Genomic DNA, 25,273 nt, shown 5'->3' on the forward strand with positions numbered 1-25,273 from the left:
TGAAGTAGACCTACCATTTATTATGAGAAATGAATAAGACAATTGGACAAATGAGTAAAATGAAGGCCAGAGCACAAGTAGATAGCTGAAAGAAATTAATTACCTAAATTCTGGAATAGTGCACTTACTAAATGATAAGCTATCATTGCTCAATTAGAATACTGCTTCAGTGAGATACAATGTGCATATAATGACCAATTATTCATCTTGAAATTATTTGTACCTAAAAGCAAACAATGTAAAGATTGCAGAAGACAATTAGGAGTCATTTCTCATACTGGTGCTTTCATTTCTTAATTGGACCTTTTGTCATTCCCAAAAGCTGTACTTGCTGAAGAGTTTGTTCTGGGAATGTATGCTGTCCATTGTGATCTTGTTCCACACGTATTCTCAAATTCACATTTTCCAACTGAACTTTGAGCAGCAAAGCTTCATTTTGCCATTAAATCTTGATTAATAAGGTCACTTAGTATAAAGAGGAGCTAATAATATTCTTCCTCGTATGTATCTGTATTCAGGCAATAGAGTATGGCTGCTCCAAGCATAAAGATAGTACCACCCCAGGCAATGCCATAACCCCAGTTGAACTCATGGTATGTCCTCAGTGTATTGGCATCAATGAACTTGATAGGATACAGAACCAGGGCGCAAACCTGCAAAACAACTAAAAGACAAATACTGATCAACAGAAGGTAGGGAGATATTGCACAGTACCCATCCCATACAAAATAATGGGAATTTTCCAACAATATTTTTTTTTCCTACTAGTTATTAGAAGTTGGGGAAACATTTAAATCTGGTATATGCAGGTTAGTTTCCAATATATTGCTGTGCTCCACTTCAGAGATTTGTTGTTTTTTTCTCTTTCCACCCACTTTAATTCTCTACTCTAATTATAAATGTGATTTAAACTATTTATTTTTATAATTGCATTCTCCTATATTTCCTAGGGGGTCCACCCATCAGTTCAAATGCCTATGTCCACAGTATCTGTTGATTAACACGCCGCTCATTCTAACACTGACACATTCTCTACAGTGACACACTTGAGAGTACAGAGTGATTAAATTTGGATGGGGTTTTATAGGAAAGGTTGTCTACATTGTGAAAATGGTCATTTAATGATCAGTACTGCTAGTGTTATTCCACATAATGCTAAAATATTTGTTGGATTCTAGTCTTTATTACTTTGGTATTTAGTCTTAAGATCAACCTTCAGTTCTGAAACATCTTCTTTCTTTGGCTTGGCTTCGCGGACGAAGATTTATGGAGGGGGTACACATAACAAAGGCACGTTCGGCAGTATTCAGAAATATAAATCCTTACTCTTAAAATAATTTTCAACAATTTATATCCCTTTTTCAATGTGAAGATTACTGGCACTACATCAGCTACATGAGCTAACTTCATTTACTTTGATGGTATGAACATTTGGTTTGTAATCATAAATCTTAACACCTGTGTTAACAGTGAAAAACATGGTTGTAAGCCAAATGTTAACTGAGATGCTCCTTTGTGTTTTGCACCCAAGGTGCAATATCCAAATATGGTAAAGTCATTCAAGGAGAGAAATCCAAGTACTCGTGGAATGCAAGGGTGGAGAGAGAAGAAAGAGACAGGCTGAATTCCCTTGCCTGATCATCACAAAGGAACTTCGGCTGTTAGGTATGCATAGAATCAGGCATGGTGTGATATGCCAACATTTTGAAATCATTTAAGTTTATATGTGGCACATAACACACCAAATCCCCAGAGAACTGCCTCAAAACCTACTCCCAAATTTGTTGTGACAGGAGAAAGTGGAAGATTTTTTATAAAATTGAAGAATTACCATTAAGAAATCAATATTTGACACCTAACTATTCTCTAAAGCAGCTGACCTCCAGAAAACTGTCCCACATTAAACCTCACACTGGTAGAAAAAACATGTTGCCTTTGTTCTAATTGATCTCTGTAGTTCTGGACTACATGCTGTACAATAAATTGGTTGCTTTGCTGGCCTGCTCACAAAAGAAATTTCCTCATAGTACCACAGTAGGGTTAGGGTTAGGGTTCAATAAACTTGAACTTCTGATTCCATGGACAGGAAATATCTTATATAAACAACTATGTAACCCACAATAATTGTCCATTTCCAGCATTGATTGTGAACTGCTAATCCTACAATGAGCTAGTAGCAATTAAATTACGCTGCATTTTTTCCTAGCTAGATCTTGTCAATATTACATACCAACTCACCTGAAATGAACAGCATAACAGAGATTATCCTGTAACAACGTTTATGAGCACCCTTGCAAAGTGAGATCACAGCAAAGAGGAATGCAATGAGAGTGATAGATCCTCCAGCAAGTAGTAACACTAGTGTAGCGATCTGCCAGTCTGTAGAAAGAAACACAATTCTAAAAATCTCAAATTATCCTCAGGGAAAATCTTTTTTTAGAAGGCACGATTGAGATAGCATTGAGTGCTGGGTGAAGGTGGGTGTGATTTTGGTGTGGGGCAAGAGGAAGTGTCTACCATGTTTAGCAATATTTTATTTAAAATATATATATTGAGCACTGGATACATTTTACAATATATTTACTGTAGAAAGTCCTAAAATCTGGACTGCTCAGAGATTAGGTTGGTGAGATTTTCCAGATTCTTAAATTTTCCAAATTTAAGGAGGAATAATAAAGAGATGAACAGATAAATGTTGATATTCTATTCATTAGCAAATAAAGCATGATTCATTTATCAAAATAAGCAGTTATAAAGAAAAATAAAGTCAACACTTGACAAAAATGTAAAATTAGAATTTTTTTCACTACAAAAATGTGTAATTCTTAAAATTGTTTAAAATTAACATTTTTAAAAATAATACGGTATGAAAATGAAAGCAGTTATTTTATACAAATTAATAATTTTTTTAGTGACATACCTTCATGATCACTTGTTGCTGCTGTGCATCTGTGGCACTTAAGCATGCATGCACACACACAAGAGCCCATTAAATTTAAAAGATTTTTGAAAAGTCCGGATCAAAGTGAAAGTTATATACCACAAAACAACAGGTACAGCATCTGCTCTGCCCTGAATACAATAGAATTGTAAATCTAGCTTTGTCTGACAGAAAAATCACAATCCCGCAGCAACGAATACCTGCTCAAATCAGAGTCCAGTGGCCCATCATTGGAAATACGAATGGACTCTGTTGTTGAATACACAATTGAATAATAAACATAACATTTCCTAAAAACACTCACATCCAAACATCTGCTATAGATCTGCCAGTAAGTGGTGTGAGGAATGTCAAATTCAAGAGATTGATTTTTTTATTAAAAACACAAAAAACCCTCCAAAATATAGCAGATCCAGTGTCATCTTTGAGTTCGTGTAATCAAAGCCAGTGAGAGTGAAAGTAAGATAACTTGAGACGGAGATCAGACACCAGTTCATCTAATTGTCAACTTGGCCACTGGAGTGGTCATTTAATCCAGTAGCATTGCAACAACTCTCTGAAGAGGGTTCAGATGCACTTCACAGCTTTTTGCCAGGAGGACTGGCATAGGAATCGTGACTTCATTCATCTAAGTGGTATAGCTGTTCTGTGGAGAAATGCAAATCCTTGACCCATTTTAATTGTTTAAATCTGTTCAATTAAAATCATGAAGAAGCTTTGAATTTCAAAGGCTGTCTGTGCAGGACTGCAAAATATGATCCCCAAGGATAACTGGAACCTGCTCAGTGGATGCCCATGAGTATCCAAAAGCATCTTGCATAGTCCTCCACATCTAGGGAAAATGCAAGAATTCTAGCAATGTGTCTGAACAATGGGCTGGGTCTCAAACAATCTAGCTCAAAGAAGGAGACTGTAGCTCCAATCCCTTTTGCCTAAAAGCCACATTTTGATCAACTTTTGATTGTGGAAAGGGAGAAAACAAAACAGAAAACCAAGAAGAATCATTTCACTCCTCCAGTTTATTTCCCCTTTTCACATCCTTCATGTTCAGAATAAAGTGACATTGTAGAAGAAATACAAAAAATATAAAGAACAATGCAGTCACACCTCCTCTGCATTCAATAAATCATGGATGACATCTTCAGCACCATGCTTCTCCACTAACTTCACATGCCTTAAAAATTTACAAAAAAATTGTAAATGCTGGAAATCCAAAATGAAAACAGGAACTACTGGATCTGTCTGAAGAAACATTGATACAACCTTTCCGGCTAAAGACATTTTGCCAGTTCTGAGCTCTCTTTGGCAAAGATTGAAAGATTCAGGAAGATGTGACATAATTCAGCAATTCTACACATAATTGATTATCATTCATGTTAGTAGAGAAATTATTTTAGTATTATCAGTTATAATTGTTAAGAAAATAGCCACTCTGGATGCACTGCAACTGTGATAATCCCTTGGATTTTACAACTTTTCTCACCTTCTTAAGAGTGCACTGAAATCATATTGTTTTCCAACTCACCCTCACAATCCTCAGGCATTCTTCATGGAACCATTAACAGGTCAACTGAGGGGGAAAAAGTAGCAGGTGGGGAGGTGGTGATAGGAAAAGAAAAACCACTGCTGTGCCATGTCTGTTTTTCGCCTGTGTTAACTACGGGTGGGAAAAGCAGGGTTGAGAAACCAAAACAAGATGAGGCAAATGATTGATGTATGATTTCTTTTAATTCTAGAAAATGCTGGAAATGCTCAGCAAATGCTCAGTAGCTGTAGAGAAAACAGTCAAAGTTTCAGGTCATTGACTTTTCATCAAGATTCCTAGCTCATACATTGACGAAGGGCTCAGGCATGAAATGTTGGTTATGTATCTTTGCCATAAAAAGTATTGCTGAGTTTCTCCAGCACTTTTGTGTGTAAATCTACCTAACCACAGTGTCTGCAAACTTTTTTTTTAATTTAAAATTTTAATTTAGTAGTTGGCAGGGTTTCTCTGTCTTCTGATTGGCATTGATTATTTTAAGTTCTTCCTTAAAACATTCAGATGAATGAGTATGCAAACCAGATTCCAATCCTCATTCACACATACCTTTTTCTTGACCACTCCCTCAGAATGGCTTACTTCCTCTCTGATCCTGTGATTCACAGGTGACTAGTGAGGCTAGCGTGGCAATCACAAACTCTTCCACAGATGGGGCAGGAAATGTCTGATGGGATGAGTGGTTGGATAGTTAATGAAAGGATGTGATTCTTTTACCATTTATGTAGGATTTCTGTGTAGTCTTGGCACATGGACTCCAGGTTCTCACTCCCATCAAAGAATAGTCCTTTTCTACCTTGGATGGTCTAATGGAAAAAGTTATAGGAAGGATGCGGAAGCAATGGAGAAAGTATAGAGATTTACCAGGATATTGCCTGGATTGGAAAATGTCTTATGAGGCAAGGTTAGCAGAGTGGGGACTTTTCTCTTTGGAGCAAAGAAGGATGAGAGGAGATTTACCAGGATATTGCCTGGATTGGAAAATATCTTATGAGGCAAGGTTAGCAGAGTGGGGACTTTTCTCTTTGGAGGAAAGAAGGATGAGAGGAGACTTGATAGAATTCTACATGATTCTGAGTGGCAAAGATAAGGTGGACAGCCAGCACCTTTTTTCCAGGGCAGAAATAGCAAATACCAGGGGACATCTCTACAAAACGAAAGGAGGAAAATTTAGGGGAGACATTAGAGGTAAGGTTTTTTTTAAATCACAGAGTTCTGGGTGCCTGGAAATTCTTGCCAGGAATGGGGGTGGAGGCTGAAATATTAGGGCAATTAAGAGACTCTTCAACAGGCACATGGACGAAAAAAAATAGAGGATTACAAAGTAGGAAAGGTTTAGTATATTTTTGGCAGGAATATGCAAGTTGGTATCACATCAAGGGCTGAAAGGCCTGCACTGTAGTGTAATGGTTTCATGATTTTTCATGGAGGATATAAGCATATCCATGAACCCTTTTCCTCAGTCTGCCAAATACCTATGTCTGAGGCCTTGATCTTTAACACCTTTATCTTAACTGAGTTCCAGGTCACTGTTGCCTTGCTCACTGAGATATACCAGGACAGTACATACATTTAACGTCCACTTTACCAAGGTCCTTTACCAGTCTGCTCCTGCAATACAATAACACCCTCCATAATAATTTCACGGCAAGATCCTGAAATAGTTAGATCACATCCCATCTCAGCGGCCATCTCTTAGCAAAGGCAGATATTAATAATAACCTCCAGCAAGCTTGCAAAGCTGACAGAGGAAAAGAACGTCTGAAGATCAATGTCTTCACACCAAACCCTAGATGCTAGGATCCCAGTTCATTCCTGTGATCTTTTGCCAACAACATTGATAAATCATTGGGTATGAATGTGTGAAAAAAACTATTGGGAGAGTTGTTCAAATATTTCTTTAAATCCGCGCTCAAGTCACTAAGAGTTGCCAAAGGTCTGATGGAGTGATTGTGATGAATACATGGCACAAGGAAAAAAAAATCCTTTCCAGTGGAAGAAGTAGCCAATTTTAAATCACAGTTAATATGGACTGAAAGCTGGTGTGAATTTGGTAAAGGTTCCATTATTGTCACAAAATGCTACATTTTGAATATAGCATACATAAAATTCTTTAACTTTGTCTACTGTAAGGCAGACAGAGAGTCACCACTTTGTACAGCTCCCCTCACAGAAACCTACGGCACCTGGTGTTCCTAGGTGGTCTCCCCTCCAAGTACTGACCAAGCCTGAGCCTGCTTAGCTTCTGAGATCAGACAATCTCAGGCTTATTCAGGCTATTAGGCTTCGGAAGTAGTCATAATTTCTCTTCATTGATGGAAGGACTGCTAATTTTCCATTCCCATCCACCCCATCCCAACTTTACTCTAAGAGCCTGAGTATGCCTGAGATTGTCTGATCTCAGAAGCTAAGCAGGTTCAGGCCTGGTCAGTGCTTGGAGGGGAGACCGCCCTGGAACATCAGGTGCTGTAGGTTTCTGTGAGGGGCGCTGTACAAAGTGGCGCTTCTCTGTCTGCCTTACGGTAGACAAAAGTTAAAGAATTTCATGTATGTTACATTCTAAATGTAGTATTTCGTGACAATAAAGGAACCTTAACAAATCTGGAAAACAATCTGAGGAATTAATTCAGCAAATACAAAATTTTATTTGTTACCTTACTAATCATGGAAATCTTAAATAAGACATAAAATAGGCTAACGCATTTCAGGAGTGCATCTTCATATTTTCCACCCTTTGTGCTCTTCTCATTGTGACATAAATTGTTGGATAATAGGGGATCATAACTGAATCCTGCATCCTGTAGAACCTAAGGAATTTGAATGCAAGAACATTTATTTACACAATTAAGTACATAAACTGTCGTAATAATTGTGGAGTTAAATACAGCAAAATTGAACAGACACACAGAAACAGATGCAACTTGAGGCACTGTGGTTTCTGCAACAGCTGCTACTTCGGGTGCTAGGAATTTGCAGCTGTTTGGAATTGAAGTGCAGGACACCATGGAAATGACACAGCTATTAGCATAGTTTTAAGGCTAATCAAACACTTCATAATTCAATCAAAGTGAAGGCAAAGCTACAACAGCTGTCAACCCATTCCAACTGTCGTTCTACCATGTTACACTGCTAACAGATAGGTTGCCAATCAGGATGCTGTAATTCACCGCGGCCCTCAGGAAGGAGAAACATTTTCCAAACTGCTGCTGACTGCACAATGACTTCTGCTTGAAAATATGTAGATTTATAGATGAAAAGGTGCATAGAGTTATACAGCATGGAAAAATAACTTTTGAGCTAATTCATTCATACCAACCAGCATGCTGATCTACACTGCCCATTTGGCTCATACCCATCTAAATATTTCCTATTTACAGTATATACCTGTCCAAATGTCTTTCAAACAATGTACAGTAATTGTCCCACCTCTCCACACAGCTTGTTCCATTCACCCACAAAATTTGCTCCTCAGGTATCCTTTAAATATTTTGCTTGTCATCTTAAATTTAGTTTTAGACATCCCTGCCCCGGGAAAAGACTATTTACCCTATTTGTGCCTATCGTAATTTTATAGACTTTGACAAGGTCACTCCTCAGCCTCTTTTACTCCAGGAAAAAAGTCTCAACCTATTTAATCTCTCCTTACAACAATTTCACGAGTTCTGGCAATGTTCCTGTACCTTTTCTAGCCTCATCACATTCTTCCTACAGCATTCCGAACCCCGGAACAACATGCAATATGGCCCGGCCAACAGATTGTACAACTGTAACAAAACTTCCCAACTCCTATTTTCAATGCCTCAGCCAATGAAGGCAAATGTAACATTGCCTTCTCCACCACCCTGTCTTTCTGTATTGCCACTTTCAAGAACTATGCACTTATACCGCAAGATCTCACTGTTCAATAAAAATCCCCAGGACCCTACCATTCACTATGTACATCCTGGCTTGGTTTATCTTCCCACATTGCCTCACTTCACTCTTGTCAGTTATCAGCCATTTCCTTGACCAGTTTGCTCGCTGTTTGTGATCTTTTTGTAACCTTGGACAACCTTCCTCACTGTCCACAATACCACCAATGTTGGTATTACTATCATATTATTTAGATTTTCTTCCACACCATTAATATACACAGTAAAACCCTTGGTATCCTGCATCTATGGTGATTGGTAGTTGCTGGGTAAGTGAATTTTACAGTTGCTTGAGACCGCATGTTTCATGATTGGTGAACTAATGGTGAAACATGCCCATTTTAAACTTGCATATTTTTTACCTATTTATTTTCTGTAATATCTTTGCCAATTGTTTGAATTCCGGAGAACTGTATTACAACTAGCAAAAGACCTAGCAATATTCCATGTGGCACACCATTGGTTACAGGTCTCCAATTTGTGAAACAACCATCTACTACCACCCCTTGCCTCCAAGCACTAAGGTGATGTTCACAAGATCACAAGACAAAGGAACAGAACCAGGCCACTAGGCCCATCGAATCTGTCCCGTAAAACTATACTAAGCTACTCTACACTAGTTCCAATTTCTGGCCTTTTCCAACAAAGAATTATATTAGTAAAAGACAGAGACCATCTTTAACCTATAGACATTTTACGTTCTCCGATCATCAACTTTATGTAAGACTAACTTCAACAACTTTTCTAAAGGAAGGCACTTCTTTACAGTGTGCCATGTCCACAAGGAAAAGTTGGTCATTAAGGTTCTTGAACAATTCAAGCCATTCTTTAGCAGCTGTTGTAGAAACCAGAGGGCCCATAGTTGCATCTGCTTGTTAATCAGTGCTAATTTGTAAACCAATTTGCTTTTTACGCAAGGTCAATTCATCCTTTTTACTGCCTTGAAATGAGAGTACTGTATTTCTGTGGCTTAATTTTATGGAATTGTTGATACCCTCATCCAATAAAAATCTGCCAAACTTGATCTTAAAAATTTCAACTGCATTTTGTGTGAATAAGTATTAACTGATATTATTCCTATATCATCACATTAATTTTAAGATTATGTGTTTTTCTTCTGGATTCCTTACTAAAGGAACTAGTATTTCTGTATCTATCAAGTCCCTGTATCATTAAATACCTCAAATAATGTTATCACAACACTCTCAAGGGAATACAAGCCAAAGTTTCTTTTTTTTTCAATCTTTTTATTATTATTATAATTTATAAACACATACAGTTCAAAGAGATATAAAAAAAATACATAGTAAGTAATGAATTAATACAGGGATATTAAACAATAATATTACAGAATAAAAATATATCATAAAAAAAATTTTTGATCAGTTTAGGGTGTGAACTATCTCTAAAAAAAAGATATAATTAATAACAATATATGAAAAAAGAGAAAAAAAAACCCCAAAAAAGAAGAAAAAACAAATCTGAATTTAAAAAAACTTTAAAAAAAACTTTTAAAAAAAACCTACAGATATAGCTAAACCACGCCGATCACTCCGATCTCATCTTACAGCCCAATTATCATACATAATCATAGAAAGAAAACAGAGCCAGATCAACTCACCACAAATGAAAATATTGAATAAATGGTCGCCAGGTTAACTCAAACTTAGAAGGGGATTCATAGACAGAGTTTCTAATTTTCTCTAAATCTAAACATAGTATAGTTTGGGTAAACCATTGGAAAACAGTGGGAGGATTAACCTCTTTCCAATTTAATAGTATAGATCTTCTAGCCATTAGTGTAAGAAAAGCAATCATACGATCCGCAGGAAGAGATAAATAAGTCAAATCTATCATAGGTAATCCAAAAATTGCAGTAATGGGATGTGGTTGTAAATCAATATTCAAAACAGTAGATATAATGGAAAAAATTTCCTTCCAATAATTCTGTAAAGAGGGACAGGACCAAAACATATGTGTAAGGGAAGCTATTTCCAATTGACATTTATCACATATAGGATCGATATGAGAATAAAAGCGATGGAGTTTATCTTTAGACATATGAGCTCTATGAACAACTTTAAACTGTATTAGTGAATGTTTTGCACATAGAGAAGAAGAGTTTACCAGTCGCAGAATTTTATTCCAATTTTCATTAGAAATATGAAGGTTGAGTTCTCTTTCCCAATCATTTTTAAACTTTTCAAAAGTCCCAGAATTTATTTTTGTAATTATATTATATAATTTAGATATCACACCTTTTGGAGGGAATTTTGAATATAGTATATCCTCTAAAACAGTCGTAGTCTCCCGATTGGGAAAAGAGGGTAAAGTCGAAACTAAGAAACTCCTAATCTGCAAATATCGAAAGAAATGAGATCGAGGTAAATCATATTTCATGGATAATTGTTCAAATGACATGAAAGAGTTATCCAAGAATAAATCCGAAAAGCATGTTATACCTTTAACTTTCCAGAGTAAATAAGCTTGATCAATTAGAGAGGGATGAAAAAGGAAATTTAGTACAATAGGAGTTTCCAAGATAAAATGACTTAGGCCAAAAAATCTCCGGAATTGAAACCATATACGTAGTGTATGTTTAGCCATTGGATTATCAATTTGTTTATATAATTTAGTAAGAGTAAAAGGGAGAGCAGCTCCCAAAATAGAGCTAATTGAAAAATTTTGTATCGGTTTAATTTCTAAATTTACCCAATGGGGATTTAGAGATAATTCTGAATAATTCAAAAGCCAAAGTTTCTGACCATGATGGTAACCCTGATCCATATTTATTTTGTGAGGTCAAACCTTACACAAGTAAGCATTTTGTTCTGGCCCCAAACCTGTTCTTTATCAAGAACAGAACTTCGTATATACTTAGTAAGCAGCCTGTCCCTAATAGATACTGCTGTTGACACCATTCATGCTCCAAACTATACAGTGTTTATCATGACAAAAGATTGAAGAGAAAAGAGGTACCAGAGATTTTAAATTAAATTGCAACCATGGGACCTGTTGAGAAGCACGACTTTTATTGCCCATCCCCAAATAATTTCAAGAATGCGAGGAGGTGCTGCCCCACATTTTGTGTGGTGAAGATATTACTACAATGTTGCATAGCAGGAAATGCTAAAGACAACGAAGGTACATCAATACATTTCCGAATTTGATCAGTGTATGCTCTGGAAAGATGTTATGGCACATTTTTGCACAAAACTTAGGGATAGGTTTGCAACTTGCTGCAAGAATTAAAAATAGATTTATTAATTTTCATTTTTATCCCTTAAACTTTATTTTGTAATTATACTAGCTATATTACTGTTAGATATTCTGCTCCATCGAGGAATTCTAAGTGGAATGTTGCTGTCAGAGAGCAGCAGCAATCATCGAGGATCCGCACCACCCGAGATATATGCTGTTCTTGCTACGTTCATCAGGAAAGACATATAGATGCCACAGACTCATACCATCAGACTCAGAAACAGTTGCTACCCCTTCACCATCAGACTCCTCAACAACAGACTCAATTAGAGGTTCATTTCAGGACTCACTTTGCACTTTATTTATTGCTGAACATTTATTTTTTTCTGTATTTGCACAGTCAGTTTGTTTACAGTTCCTTCTTTGTTTATATATTCCACTTTTGTATACATATCTTTTTTCTTTTTTACCCTACCAATAAGTAAAAATTCTACCTGGCCTGCAGGAAAAAGAGTCTCAGGCTTTTATGTGATGTCATGGATGTACTCAGACAACAAATTTGAACTTGAACGAGAACTGTGTGTTAATAAATAGTCTCAAAAATCACTTCATATTAGATCAGTTGTGTTAACCATTGAGAGTTGGTAAACTCTAATTTCCTAGTCAGAAAAATGTGGGTTCAAGTAGCACTACAAAGACTTAAGTTCAGAAATCCAATACAACACTGAAGAAGTTTAAGATTTAAGATGACGAAATTATCTTTTGAATATATTGTTGTATAGATACCTGTGACTATTTTGTTAATACTGTAATGGCCATATCATACTCATGAGTGGTGCATGTGCACAGATGCATTAAGCACAGCAGTAAACAGTAAGCCTTCGACACCGTGAGCAGGAAAGGGCTTTGGCAAATACTAGAGCGCATCGGATGTCCCCCAAAGTTCCTCAACATGATTATCCAACTGCACGAAAACCAACAAGGTCGGGTCAGATACAGCAATGAGCTCTCTGAACCCTTCTCCATTAACAATGGTTTGAAGCAAGGCTGTGTTCTCGCACCAACCCTCTTTTCAATCTTCTTCAGCATGATGCTGAACCAAGCCATGAAAGACCCCAACAATGAAGACGCTGTTTACATCCGGTACCGCACGGATGGCAGTCTCTTCAATCTGAGGCGCCTGCAAGCTCACAGCAAGACACAAGAGAAACTTGTCCGTGAACTACTCTTTGCAGACGATGCCGCTTTAGTTGCCCATTCAGAGCCAGCTCTTCAGCGCTTGATGTCCTGCTTTGCGGAAACTGCCAAAATGTTTGGCCTGGAAGTCAGCCTGAAGAAAACTGAGGTCCTCCATCAGCCAGCTCCCCACCATGACTACCAGCCCCCCCACATCTCCATCGGGCACACAAAACTCAAAACGGTCAACCAGTTTACCTATCTCGGCTGCACCATTTCATCAGATGCAAGGATCGACAATGAGATAGACAACAGACTCGCCAAGGCAAATAGCGCCTTTGGAAGACTACACAAAAGAGTATGGAAAAACAACCAACTGAAAAACCTCACAAAGATAAGCGTATACAGAGCCGTTGTCATACCCACACTCCTGTTTGGCTCCGAATCATGGCTCCTCCACCGGCACCACCTACGGCTCCTAGAACGCTTCCACCAGCGTTGTCTCCGCTCCATCCTCAACATCCATTGGAGCGCTTTCATCCCTAACGTCGAAGTACTCGAGATGGCAGAGGTCGACAGCATCGAGTCCACGCTGCTGAAGATCCAGCTGCGCTGGATGGGTCACGTCTCCAGAATGGAGGACCATCGCCTTCCCAAGATCGTGTTATATGGCGAGCTCTCCACTGGCCACCGTGACAGAGGTGCACCAAAGAAGAGGTACAAGGACTGCCTAAAGAAATCTCTTGGTGCCTGCCACATTGACCACCGCCAGTGGGCTGATAACGCCTCAAACCGTGCATCTTGGCGCCTCACAGTTTGGCGGGCAGCAACCTCCTTTGAAGAAGACCGCAGAGCCCACCTCACTGACAAAAGGCAAAGGTGGAAAAACCCAACACCCAACCCCAACCAACCAATTTTCCCCTGCAACCGCTGCAACCGTGTCTGCCTGTCCCGCATCGGACTTATCAGCCACAAACGAGCCTGCAGCTGACATGGACTTTTTACCCCCTCCTTAAATCTTCGTCCGCGAAGCCAAGCCAAAGAAGAAGAAACATGGTGTAATTACAACAAGAAAGTTAGCTGTAAAATCATGTCTCCCAAGTACTTTATTTTGTCCTCCCACTTACAAAAGGGACACGACATGGTGGCATCAGTGAATGATGTTGAAGACCATGCCATACAGTTCCCTACAAACACTAGAAATATACTTAAAAAAAAATCTCTTGATTGCCAGTGCGGAAAGAAATGGCAAACGCGGCGGCAGCGGTGTTGCACTCGGTAGGGGACTGGGAAGCTGATGACATCGTAGAAACCTTCAAGACATTTTGGCAGAAGTGCAACCTGGCTTTTGAAAGCTTCCTCAAAGGGGCCACACAGGAGGAAAAGGTTAGTTATTTCCTTCTCTGGATGAGGGAGCAAAGACTAGCTAGACGTATTCAACAGCTGGGAGCTTGCCGGGATGGAAGAGAATGATCCAGAGAATATATTTGAGAAATTCTCCTCTTTCCTGGAACCTAGATCTAACCACAGAATTAAATTAAATGAATTCCAGAGCCTAAAACAAGAACCCAATGAGACAGTGGATTGGCTGAAGAATGTTGCGACAAAATGCAAATTCAAGGAAATTGAAGACAGGCTAATCAACCAACTGATCTGGGGAAGCGCCCATCCCGATGTACAAAGGGCTCTTATAGGGAAGGATAGCTTAAAGCTGGCAGATGCAGTAGACACACCTAGGGTCTTTGAGGCCACCAGGAGGAAAATGCAGTCCCTCTCAATACAGGCTACACACAAAGAGATGGAAGGGCTGATGCTATGAAGCACACACCAAGAAAGGCACAAAATCCCAAGACCTGCAGGAGCTGTGGCAGACTACACCCCCTCAAAGAAATGCCTCGCAAATGATTCTAAATGCAGACCTGTGGGAAGGCCAATCACTGGGAAAAAATGTGCACATCTGGTATGAAGAAAGCAAGAATGAAGAAAGGATACAAGAAAAAAATACATTATGTTGATGAAAGTGACAACGGTGACTCCAATACACTGACGCTAGACATAGAAATTTCACACGAGATGGTAAAGAGTGAAAATGGAGAAAGAAATGAGTTGCACACTACAATCCAAGTAAAGAGAATAATCAGAAATAGGTGTACAACATTCAACCTGAAAGTAAAGCTGGACACTGGATTGCAAAGCAATGTCCTTCCACTCAGACTACCACCCGATGTTCCCTGAAAACATAATGAATGGATACCCGAAGAAAGGCTGCAAACATCACACTCACAGTCTCTAGTGGACTTGTGATCAAACCAAAACCATAAAGGAAAGAACATCACGTGTACATTCTTCACGGCAGGTGCTGACGGACCAGCAATTCTAGGTCGGAATAGCTGTCAGGAGTTACAATTAATCTCAGTAAAACCATGAGATCCATGAGAAGAAAATGTCCAAGAGAATGAACATTGACACTCCGCTTAAGCACCGCCCCCCGATCACAAACAAGGTTGAGCTCATGAACGAGTACCCTGAATACTCCGATTGATACCGTTGTGTGCTTTGGAGACTTTGAGTACCACATCGCTGTAGGCCCAGATTGTAAACCAGTAGTTCATGCTGTGGTGCAACCACTATATTGTATGTATTTTATAAGCTAGCCCACCCCCTGAACCTGTGACTCCTCCCTCCTGGAAATCCCTATAAAGGCTGTAACGCCTAAACTCCTCCCTCAGTATCTGCCTTGGAACTGGGCCAGCAACATGCGAGATGTGTTGACGTCTTAAGGAGATTAAATGCTATTAATCACAACTCTCTGTCTAATGTGGTTGATGGATAGCGCTACACATGCTCCATGGGAAGTGCCGTTAGAGCTTAAAAAAAAAGATAGAACAAGAACTGAAGGAAATGGAGAAAAAGCAAGTGATAGCATAAGTAATGGAGCCGACTGACTGGGTAAAATCTACAAAGTGGAGAAGCAACATCCTGCCGCCAGTGTGATTTCGCTGAAAATACGTGAAATTAGGACATTTTATTTTATAGTTAAAATGTTTTATTCACATTTTAAGTAAAGGGTAAAGAAGCGCTAACTATTTTTTTTAAAGGAGGGATGCTCTATACTCAAGATACCTGTGACTATTTTGTTGCTAGGAGCATGAATACTGTAATGGCCAAATCACACACGAGTGGTGGATGTGCACAGCCGCATTAAAGTATTGTTACACACGGCAGTAAATGTAGCTAATTACAAGAAAGTTAGCTGTAAAATCGCGTCTCCCGAAGTGCTTTATTTTGTCCTCCCACTTACAAAAGAGGCATGATATATGTTCAACCTCGAATTCAGCTATTCTTGCAGAAGAATACAAAAGATCCATCTGAGTTATTTTGAATAAAAGTAAAACTTCTTCTGGCTAATATACTTTGAAAAAGCATTATAGTTTTTGTTGGTGCCATCACATTAGTTATGTGGGCAGCTAAACAGGAAAGTCTGCAGATGCTGGGGTCCAGTGCAATACACAAAAGTGCTGGAAAAACTCAGCTGTCTACAGGAAATAAAGGGTCATCATCATTTCGGGCCTGAGCCCTTCATCAAGGTATAAGCAAAAAAGCAGACAGGCTCCTGAATAAAAAGGTGGGGGGAGGAGAGGAGCTCTTACAACCTTTTATGACTTACCTGTTAGCCTGTGCTCCTCCCCCTTCCCCTTCCTCCTTCCTCTACTCTCCTCCCCCACTGTTTTATTCAGGCGCTTTGGCTGCTTTTTGCTTATATCTTGATGAAGGGCTCAGGCTCGAAATGTTGGTTACCCTTCCCTTTGCATAGATGCTGTGTGTGCTGTTGAGTTTCTTCAGCACTTTTGCATTTTGCACTTTATGTGGACATTTGCTTTCCTGACACATTTCTGTATCCACAATACTACTTGAGAATGAAATATATTTGAAAATGTAGCGGCAGAAAAAGATGTGACCTGAATGCAAACCTCTTCAAAATCTCCTGCCAGAATAAATTGACCTACATTTCTTTTAGAGGCCTATTGTTCACAGAAAGGCTCTAATGACAAATGTACTTGGTTACCACCACGTTCTCAAACTTATTGTATTGTAGAACTCCATTGACAGAATGAAACAAAACTCTTTCTGCAATTCTGTAAAAGATTGCAACATTGGACGTGCTCGGGAATAGTGCCACAATTATTGGCTCAAAGAATTTTCTATGGCATAACCATCATCAGAGAATTGCCAAGAATGGCTGCAATATTCAAAAAGAGCTTTTCCTTTCATTGATCATATCCATCATTGGTGCATCACAGCATCTTCTCTGGGCATCTTTCACTAAATAGCTTCTCCTGTCAATATAAGACAGTTCCTTTTGATCAGCATAGAATAATTCAGTAAGTGGCTGCTATACACTCCAGGAAATTCCAAAATCTGATTTCAAATTCACATGAACATGTTTCTGACAGATTAATGGCAGGGGAGTTAAATTGATATTAGTTACCATGGGAATGAAGAATGTTATAAAAAGCACACCAGGGTCCCAACTTCTTATTGCTATGTAATGTCCCTACCAGAAATGAATGAACAGTGAATAAGGGGAGGATTGTCTTCAGCTTCAGTGCTCCAAGATCTTACCAGTACATTGGTGATTCAAGTAAAGTTACAGTGCAAATTGAGATCATTCAGTCCATTGCATGATGGTTGAAAAACAACTATCAGACTAATTCCACTTCCCAGCTTTCAATCTTGTGACCTTGCAAGTTATAAGACACTTGTACTCTTTTCAAATGCTCCTCCACCACCCCTCAGAGGAGCTGGGCTTCACATTTATGGTCCATACCAAATTACTCTTTAATAGAAATAAAAACAAAAATTCTTGAAGTAATCAGCTAGCCAGACAACATCTGCTGAGAAAGATAGAATTATTTTTTACCTATTGATGATCTTTCAAGAGTTGAAAAATGCTGTCAGATCTGCTAAATGTTTCCAGATTTTTGTGTTTTCATTTTAAATTACCAGCATCTGTAGTATTTTGTTTTGGGATTACAGCTCTTAAACTGAGTATCTTGCTTGACCATTTCAGAAAGCACTTTAAGTGTCAATCACATATAACTGAGATAGGCTTATATGGTGATTTCCTACTCTTAACAGTAGTACTGAATTAGATTAGCTTTTACTATATATTTTATTTAGTTAGTCCAAACAGGATGAGATTCAAACATTCTCTGGAGCCTTTTCCACCTAATTCAGCAAACTGCACAATTGTCCTCTTTACCAAGCTAAATCGGATGAATAGAAAAGAACCTTTAAAGTTTCTCAGTTGCATTCAGTGCTGAATGTACTCACAGCATTCTTGGCCAACAAAATAACCTTACGTTAGGCAATCTTTCCAGGCCTTGTTGCATCCTTATGAATCTCCCTGTACCATCACATCCACATTGCCACACAGTGTTTAGATCTGTATCCAATGCTTCAGCTGTGGCCAAACTAGTGCTTTTATATACAATAATTCTAAGGAGTAAAACATGAAAGTTTACAGACACTGTTATTGTAGTAAAAACGCAGGAATGCAGGAGGAACTCAGCAGATTTCACAGCATCCATAGGAGGTGAAGATATAGTTTCGGGCCTGAGCCCTTCTTCATGGTATAATTTACCTGCTTTATCTCCATGAAAAAAAAACTGACATTTAGCTTTTAAGAATGGGCTTTCAATTAGATTTGTTAGAAAAAGATCATATTTAGTTTTAATTTTGACACTTCGTTTACATAAAGCAGGGTCTGGAGCCAGAGCATACTTTTGATCTAATTGTTTCAGTTGGTTAGCTAAATCAGTTTTCTCTTTATTGGCCTTTTTCTAATACTTGCAGTATAAGAAATAATTTTCCCCCTAATAAAAGCCTTGAAAGCATCCCAGACAATAAGAGTGGAAATCTCTTCCTCAGTATTTTTTTCAAAAAGAAAGTAATTTGATCCTCCAAGAACTTAAAAAATTTTTTTTATCAGAAAGTAAGGTAGAATTAAAACATCAATATCTGTTTATTTGGGGAAGATCATGGAAGTTTAAAGATAAAAACAGAGGATCATGGTAAAAATTATTACATTTTTATATTCACAAGATTGAATTAATGGGATAATTTGACTGTCAATAAAAAAAAATTAATCAATCTGAAAGTATGTGATTAACATAAGAAAAAAACAAATATTACCTATCTTCTGGATGAAAAAAGACACCAGACATAAATAATACCACATTTTAATAAAAAGAGATTGAATAAATAAAGCCAATCTATTCAAAATGGCTGGTTTAGAAGATGAATGGTCCAAAACTGGATTTAACCAGTCTCCTCCCACCACTAATGAGTAAAGCCTCAGATCAGGCAAGGATGAAAAAAACATTCAAAGTATCCAGGGTTATCCACATTCGGAGCATAGACATTAGCAAACACTTTCAATTTAAAGTAGCCCATAGGGCCCATGTGACCAAAGTCAAACTATCTAGTTTTTAAGCAGATGTATTTCCTCATTGTGATAGATGCAACAATGGAGATACTTCACTAATTCATATGTTTTGGACATATCCGAGTCTTGGGAAATACTGGAAGGAAGTATTTCATATTTTTTCTGTACTTTTTAATCCTTGAGTAAGTTTTGTGCCTACTCGAATAATATGAAAATTCCTTCTCTCTTGGGTGTTGCCTCCTCCATATCCATAAGTTTTATTTCCTGCATTGATTAAACCATAAAATTGGCTACTTTATTCTTTTTACTTGTCTTTTGTCCCATTTTATCCAACATTGGGTCCAATTTAAGGTTAAAATCCCCTCCTATCAATATATTTCCTTGTGTGTCTGCAATCTTCAAAAAAATATCCTGCATAAACTTTTGATCCTCCTCGTTAATAATCCTCCTCATATATAATGAGCAAATTCCAAAATTCTGAGTATATCTGACACTTTATCATTGCATACCTCCATGCTGGATCTATTATTTCCTCCTCTATTTTGATTGGTACATTTTTGTTAAATAGTATGGCTACAGCTCTAACTTTTGAATTATAGGATACTGCCATTACGTGTTCTACCCAGTCTCTCTTTAGCTTGTTATGTTCCGTTTCAGTTAGATGCGTTTCCTGCACAAATGCTATATCTATTTTTTCCTTCTTCAATAAATTTAGTAGCCTCTTTCTTTTAATTTGGTTATGTATTCCATTAATGTTTATAGTCATATAGTTCAACATGGCCATCTTGTATCTTGCATAAACCTCTTTTCCACCTCTTCGCCACCTCCATCCCCCTTTTCCCCATTTTCATCTCTTCGTCTTCTCTTATTACACTTAGTGTATGACAACACATTTAAGACATAAAGTACCCCCGCAGTTCCCACATCCACTAATACCTTAACCCCAAAAGTTCCCCCCTCTCTGAGTTGCCCCATATCCCTTGCCGGGCAACCACAACTCCCCTTTTCATTTGGATTGCGATCTTGTTCACAGCATCAACTGATTTTGCAGTGACGGTTATTCCCCCTCTACCCAGCCCTCTCCAGAAAATACTTATTTTTACACATATAGCAAAGCACTCTCTCTTCTTTTTTCCCCCTTACTCCCTTCCTTCCCTTCTCTTTTCCCTCCTTAGTTCTTTACATATACATTGTTTTTACATCTTTATATATACTTTATCGCTGTTCTTCATTCTTGTTACATCTCATCTCTTCTGTCCTGCAAACGTTCTGTGAATTCTTGTGCTTTCTCTGGATTCGAGAACAGTCTATTTTGCTCCCCGGGTATAAATATTTTAAACATGGCTGGATGTCTTAATATGAATTTGTAACCTTTTTTCCATAAAGTTGATTTTGCTGTATTAAATTCCTTCTTCCTCTTTAAGAGTTCAAAACTTATGTGTGGGTAAAAAAATATTTTTTGACCCTTGTATTCCAATGGTTTATTATCTTATTCCTTGCACATTCCAGTATATTTTCTCTTGTCATGTATCTCAAACATTTTACAAAGATGGATCTTGGTTTTTGATGTGTCTGTGATTTCAGAGCTAATGCTCTGTGTGCCCTTTTTATTTCCATTTCTTCCTGCATTTCTGTCATTCCCAGGACCTTTGGGATCCATCCTTTTATAAATTCCTTCATGTCTGTACCTTCTTCACCCTCCTTCAGGCCCACTATTTTTATATTGTTTCATCTACTATAATTTTCCAACATATCAATTTTCTGAGATAACTTGTTATGCTTTGCTTTTTCCTAACTTTTTTCCTATTTTCCTGGAGAGGGCTGGTTTTCCTGACCTCCATCACGTGACTCCTCCAGAGGTCAAATAAATTTGAGGTCAAGTTAGCAGCAAGGTGGACAAAGTATGGTGGTAGAGGCGAAGCCACATTGTTTGAAGAAGGAGGATATTCAAATTCACTGTCTCCTTTCACTGAGCTAAAAACTGTCCCCTCCCTCAATCAATTCTCACCTTTCCTCTCTCCTCTCCTCTTATCATATCCAATTAACACTTTTTGTCTGTTCAGCTGTACTCCACCCCCTCCCATTTTTCTCTTTCACCAGCCAGAAACTTATATATCTTTTTCTCCCATGAGCACTGCAAGATTTGCTGAGTTCCTCCAGCATTTTTGTGTTTTTACTTTATATAGTTCTAACACAACCTCCTTCCTTTTATGTTCTGTGTTGCAGCCAACACAGGAAGGTATCTCTTCTTAACCATCTTTACATATGTATTCCAAGATCTCTTTGTTCCTCTATGTGCAAAATTGGGTACATAAAAGGACGTAAATAATGGAAATGGACAAGGTGCCAAACACTAAAACACATCGCACCAAGAAGTGAATAACAGGATAGGGTTAAAACAGAAAGAAAACAACAGATGTTTTATAAAGCATCATACATGACCCTAGGACATCCTTAAGTGCTTTACAGCCAACTAACCTTTTTAGTTGCAAAGGTAATGTGGGAAACACTGGTGGTCACATTTTAAAACTTCCACAATGTGATAATAATCAGTTAATCTGTTTTGTGTGATGTTGTCTTGGATAAATATTGGCACAATAAATCATTCCTTCTCTTCTTCAAAGTAGCCCCATGATATTTTTATGTCCACATGAGAAAGCAGACAAACTGCTGGATCACAATTTAATATCTCACCTGAAAGGTGCCATTTCTTCAGTTTGAGCCTAGATTTTGTGCTTAACTTTCTGGAACTGGAATTGAATCTACACTCTAACAGAGGCAGAAGTCCAACCAAGTGAGTCATTAAGGAAAAAAGTCAAAAAGTCCAACCATGCTCTTGCATTCACTGTTAAATAAAAGTCCAACAAAAACACTTCACAGTAGCAGCTGGGATCAGTGAATATTTTTCATTCAATTTTTTGACCAGCAAAGGAAATCCAACAATGAAACTTAGGCATTTTGATGCCACACTAGGGTGAAATGTTGGGAATATAGGCCTGTTTCTACAGTGGATTAAATAAAATCAACTGAGCTTTCAGAATATCACACATGATGTCCCCTGTTACACAGTGCATTTGACTTGAGTATTGTGTCATTAACTTGCCAAATATACCTAGTTTCAGAATTAAATGAGCACTAATAAAGTAATTAGATTTAATACTATTACTTCATACTATATTATCTTAGTTAATGCATGTTAGTGTTTGTGGGCATCAGGCTTGGCGTAGCAGTTAGCGCAATATCTTCACAGCGCCAGAGATCAAGAATGGACCAGGGTTCCAATCCCATGCTGACTGTAAGGAGTTTGTAAGCTCTCCCCATGTCTACGTGGGTTTCCTCCGGGAGCTCTGGTTTCCTCCCAGCGTTCAAAATGTATCGGGAGTATAGGTTAATGGGGTGTAAATTGGGCGGCACGGACTTGTGGGCTGAAATGGCCTGTTACCATGTTGTCTAATTTAAAAAAAATTAATAGTAGCTATTTTTTATTTCAAAACAGAAGGTCTCACTCCCCTTAAGTCGACCATGGAGTTTGAGCTCTTTACTCTTAAAGAGGGCCATTGCATCTAAAGTTTACTCCTCCCAATTCATTTTAACGGCCAGTTAAACACAACAAATTTTATAGCGTAAAAACACAGTCCTGGAGAAACTCAGCAGGTCAAACAGTGTTCTTTATATAGCAAAGATAAAGATACAAACCCAATGTTTCAGGCTTGAGACCTTCATCAAGGTCTGATCAAATGTAGGCAGCTGCAGAGTGCCTGAGGAACCCATGCAGGCTGCGTCTGCTGACGAGGATTTCACACCAGGCAGCGAGCGGACTGCTGGAGACTGGCTCAGGGCTGGCTGAAGGGGCGCCAAGCATGGGAACTGAGATGCGACAAGGTGCCAAGGGCGCTGAAGGTTTCCTGATCCTGTCGGAAGTTCAGTCGTGGAGCCCGGGCTGCTGATGGTTTGGACTGGACTCATCGGGAACACTGGAGGAGAATCCAAGGGGGATTTTGCTTCTCTGCAAGGGGCGGTGATGGTGAATCTGACTGCCTTAACAGCAGACTAAAACAAATTTCGTGTAATATTGCCATGTCTTTATTGCATGACAATAAATTGAATCCTGAATCGTATCTTTGCTGTTTGACCTGCTGGGTTTCTCCAGCTTTGTGTTTTTACTTCAATCACGGTGACTGCAGACTTTCGTGTTTACTAAAAGTTACAGCGCCCCAGTTCTCTACTCGTCAAAAGCGTTTGTCTAAAAACACCTGGAGGAACCCAGCCGGTCTCATTTGACCCCTGCAGACTCCGTTTGCTCGTTCTTTCCCACCTCTTTTTCCACATCGCCTCCCTAAAAAAAACACTGAACATTTGCTACACGAGTTTCACCTAAACAAAGGGGGGGGGGGGGGGTCCCCCACAATCAATCCCCCGAGCGACTCTCTTCACAAACAAAAGCAACACCTTCTGTAACACAAGCACTGGGAAGGTGGCCCAAAGCCATGGTAAACACTCTGTGCGGCTTGAGATCCCGAAAGTTTCTCCAACTAGAGCAGATGGTGGGTGAGGAAGTTTCAATCGTCAGCTGGTACAAAGTAAACACAAAGGGGCTCGTTTCTAAGTTGGAGGTCAAACTTATTTTTTTTTAAACAGCCTGGGAATAATGCAGCAATCGTGAAAGTCCGCTTATTGGTCATGCGTACCTGTGTGGAGTACAGACTGGCAGTACCAGCCAGCCATGGTTTGTTTGCAGTCATCCCAGAGAGAAAGCGAGGACCGCTGGGCAGTGACCCAAGCTGGGCTAAGCAAAGACACCACGTCCAGGCTCAGCGCCACGAAGACGCAGATCAGAGCGATCAACTTAAAGGGGCGAACTATGCGCACTTCGTCCGCAGCCATGATCTCCTGCAAGTATTTTCCTGGCCAGGAAGATGGATGGACGTTCAGCTTCTCCTCCTCCTATTCCGCCTCCTCCTCCTCCTCTTCCAGCAGTTTGGCGAACCGCAGGAGGCTGTCCTTCTGGAACGGATTAGCTGAGCCTTCTGCCTGCAGGATCGGAACGCCTTCGCAGCCGCGAACTGCTGTGTGCTCTGTTGATCATCCAGCAAATTGAAGTGATTGCTCAGGCGGGCTTTTCGGATTCCAATGCCTTTGGAAATAAAATAAACGAGGCAACCCAGTTTTATTTGAAAAATTGCTCTGGTTGGTCAGCTCATAGATTCCCTTCTTACCAGATTCTGTAAGGAAGGACATTCGCCTCGGCGAGTCTGTACCTGTGCTGTGTAAAAACCATCCAGTTAGTTGTACTCCCCGGCCTCTCCACATACCCCTGAAGACCTTATTCTTTCAATTATTTATCCAGTTCCATTCAGCACTTTTGCAGTGCATTCCAGACCTTATCCACCATTTGTCTAAGTAAACTTTTTCCTCTTTTACTTTTGTTGTTTTGCCCATCACCTCCATTCAATCTTCCCTCCTACTGTTTATCTATTTAAAGCGAGGTTCTCAGCCTTCCCCCCCCTCCCCCACTCACATACCACCTTAAGTAATCCCTTACTAATCACAGAGCATCTATGGCATCCCTATGTCCTATGGCTAGTAAGGGATTAAGGTGGTATGTGAGTAGGGGAGGGGGGGGGGCGGTAAGGGTTAAGAACCACTGAAACATTCATGATTTTAAATAACTATATCAGACCTTGTCATCACCTCATGACTTTCATTCATCATGTCTTCCTTGAAGACTCCTATGTGTTTTTAAACCACTTTCTCAACCTGGCCTGACACATTCAAAAAGCCAGACACAAGCTCCAAGATTTTTCTTTCTTTATGCCCGTTTAGAATTGTATCCTCTCATTTATATTTTTCAGGTCTCAGCACTACATTTTCAAATCCCACTTATCCTGTCAAAACCCAATCTTGTCTCTATCTACTTGCCTATTCTAGCATTACACTACGCCTCTGCCTTGTGTCATCTGCCAACTCTTTTATCATTGCTTGTGGGTTTCTGTTTGCATCCTGACTTCTCTGTTTGCTCCAATTGTCAAGAATAAAAATTGAACAATAAGTTGCTG

General features: G+C 39.0%; 2 protein-coding genes across 4 annotated transcripts in view; one reads left to right on the top strand and one right to left on the bottom strand.

Annotated features, from left to right (window-relative positions):
• On the bottom strand, positions 1 to 24,297 carry LOC138740548 (transmembrane protein 47-like). The gene is made up of 3 exons (XM_069893370.1): positions 23,906 to 24,297; positions 2,239 to 2,379; positions 1 to 664 (listed from the first exon to the last, which is right to left on the bottom strand). The coding sequence occupies exons 1-3, from the start codon at positions 24,099 to 24,101 to the stop codon at positions 483 to 485; spliced, it is 519 nt and encodes a 172-aa protein (XP_069749471.1). The 5' UTR covers positions 24,102 to 24,297; the 3' UTR covers positions 1 to 482.
• leap2 (liver-expressed antimicrobial peptide 2) overlaps positions 1 to 25,273 on the top strand; it is a 61,881-nt gene that overhangs the window by 6,289 nt on the left and 30,319 nt on the right. The gene's annotated exons all lie outside the window — the stretch shown is intronic.

This window comes from Narcine bancroftii, chromosome 8 (assembly GCF_036971445.1).
Source record: "Narcine bancroftii isolate sNarBan1 chromosome 8, sNarBan1.hap1, whole genome shotgun sequence".
Taxonomy (NCBI): Eukaryota; Metazoa; Chordata; class Chondrichthyes; order Torpediniformes; family Narcinidae; genus Narcine; species Narcine bancroftii.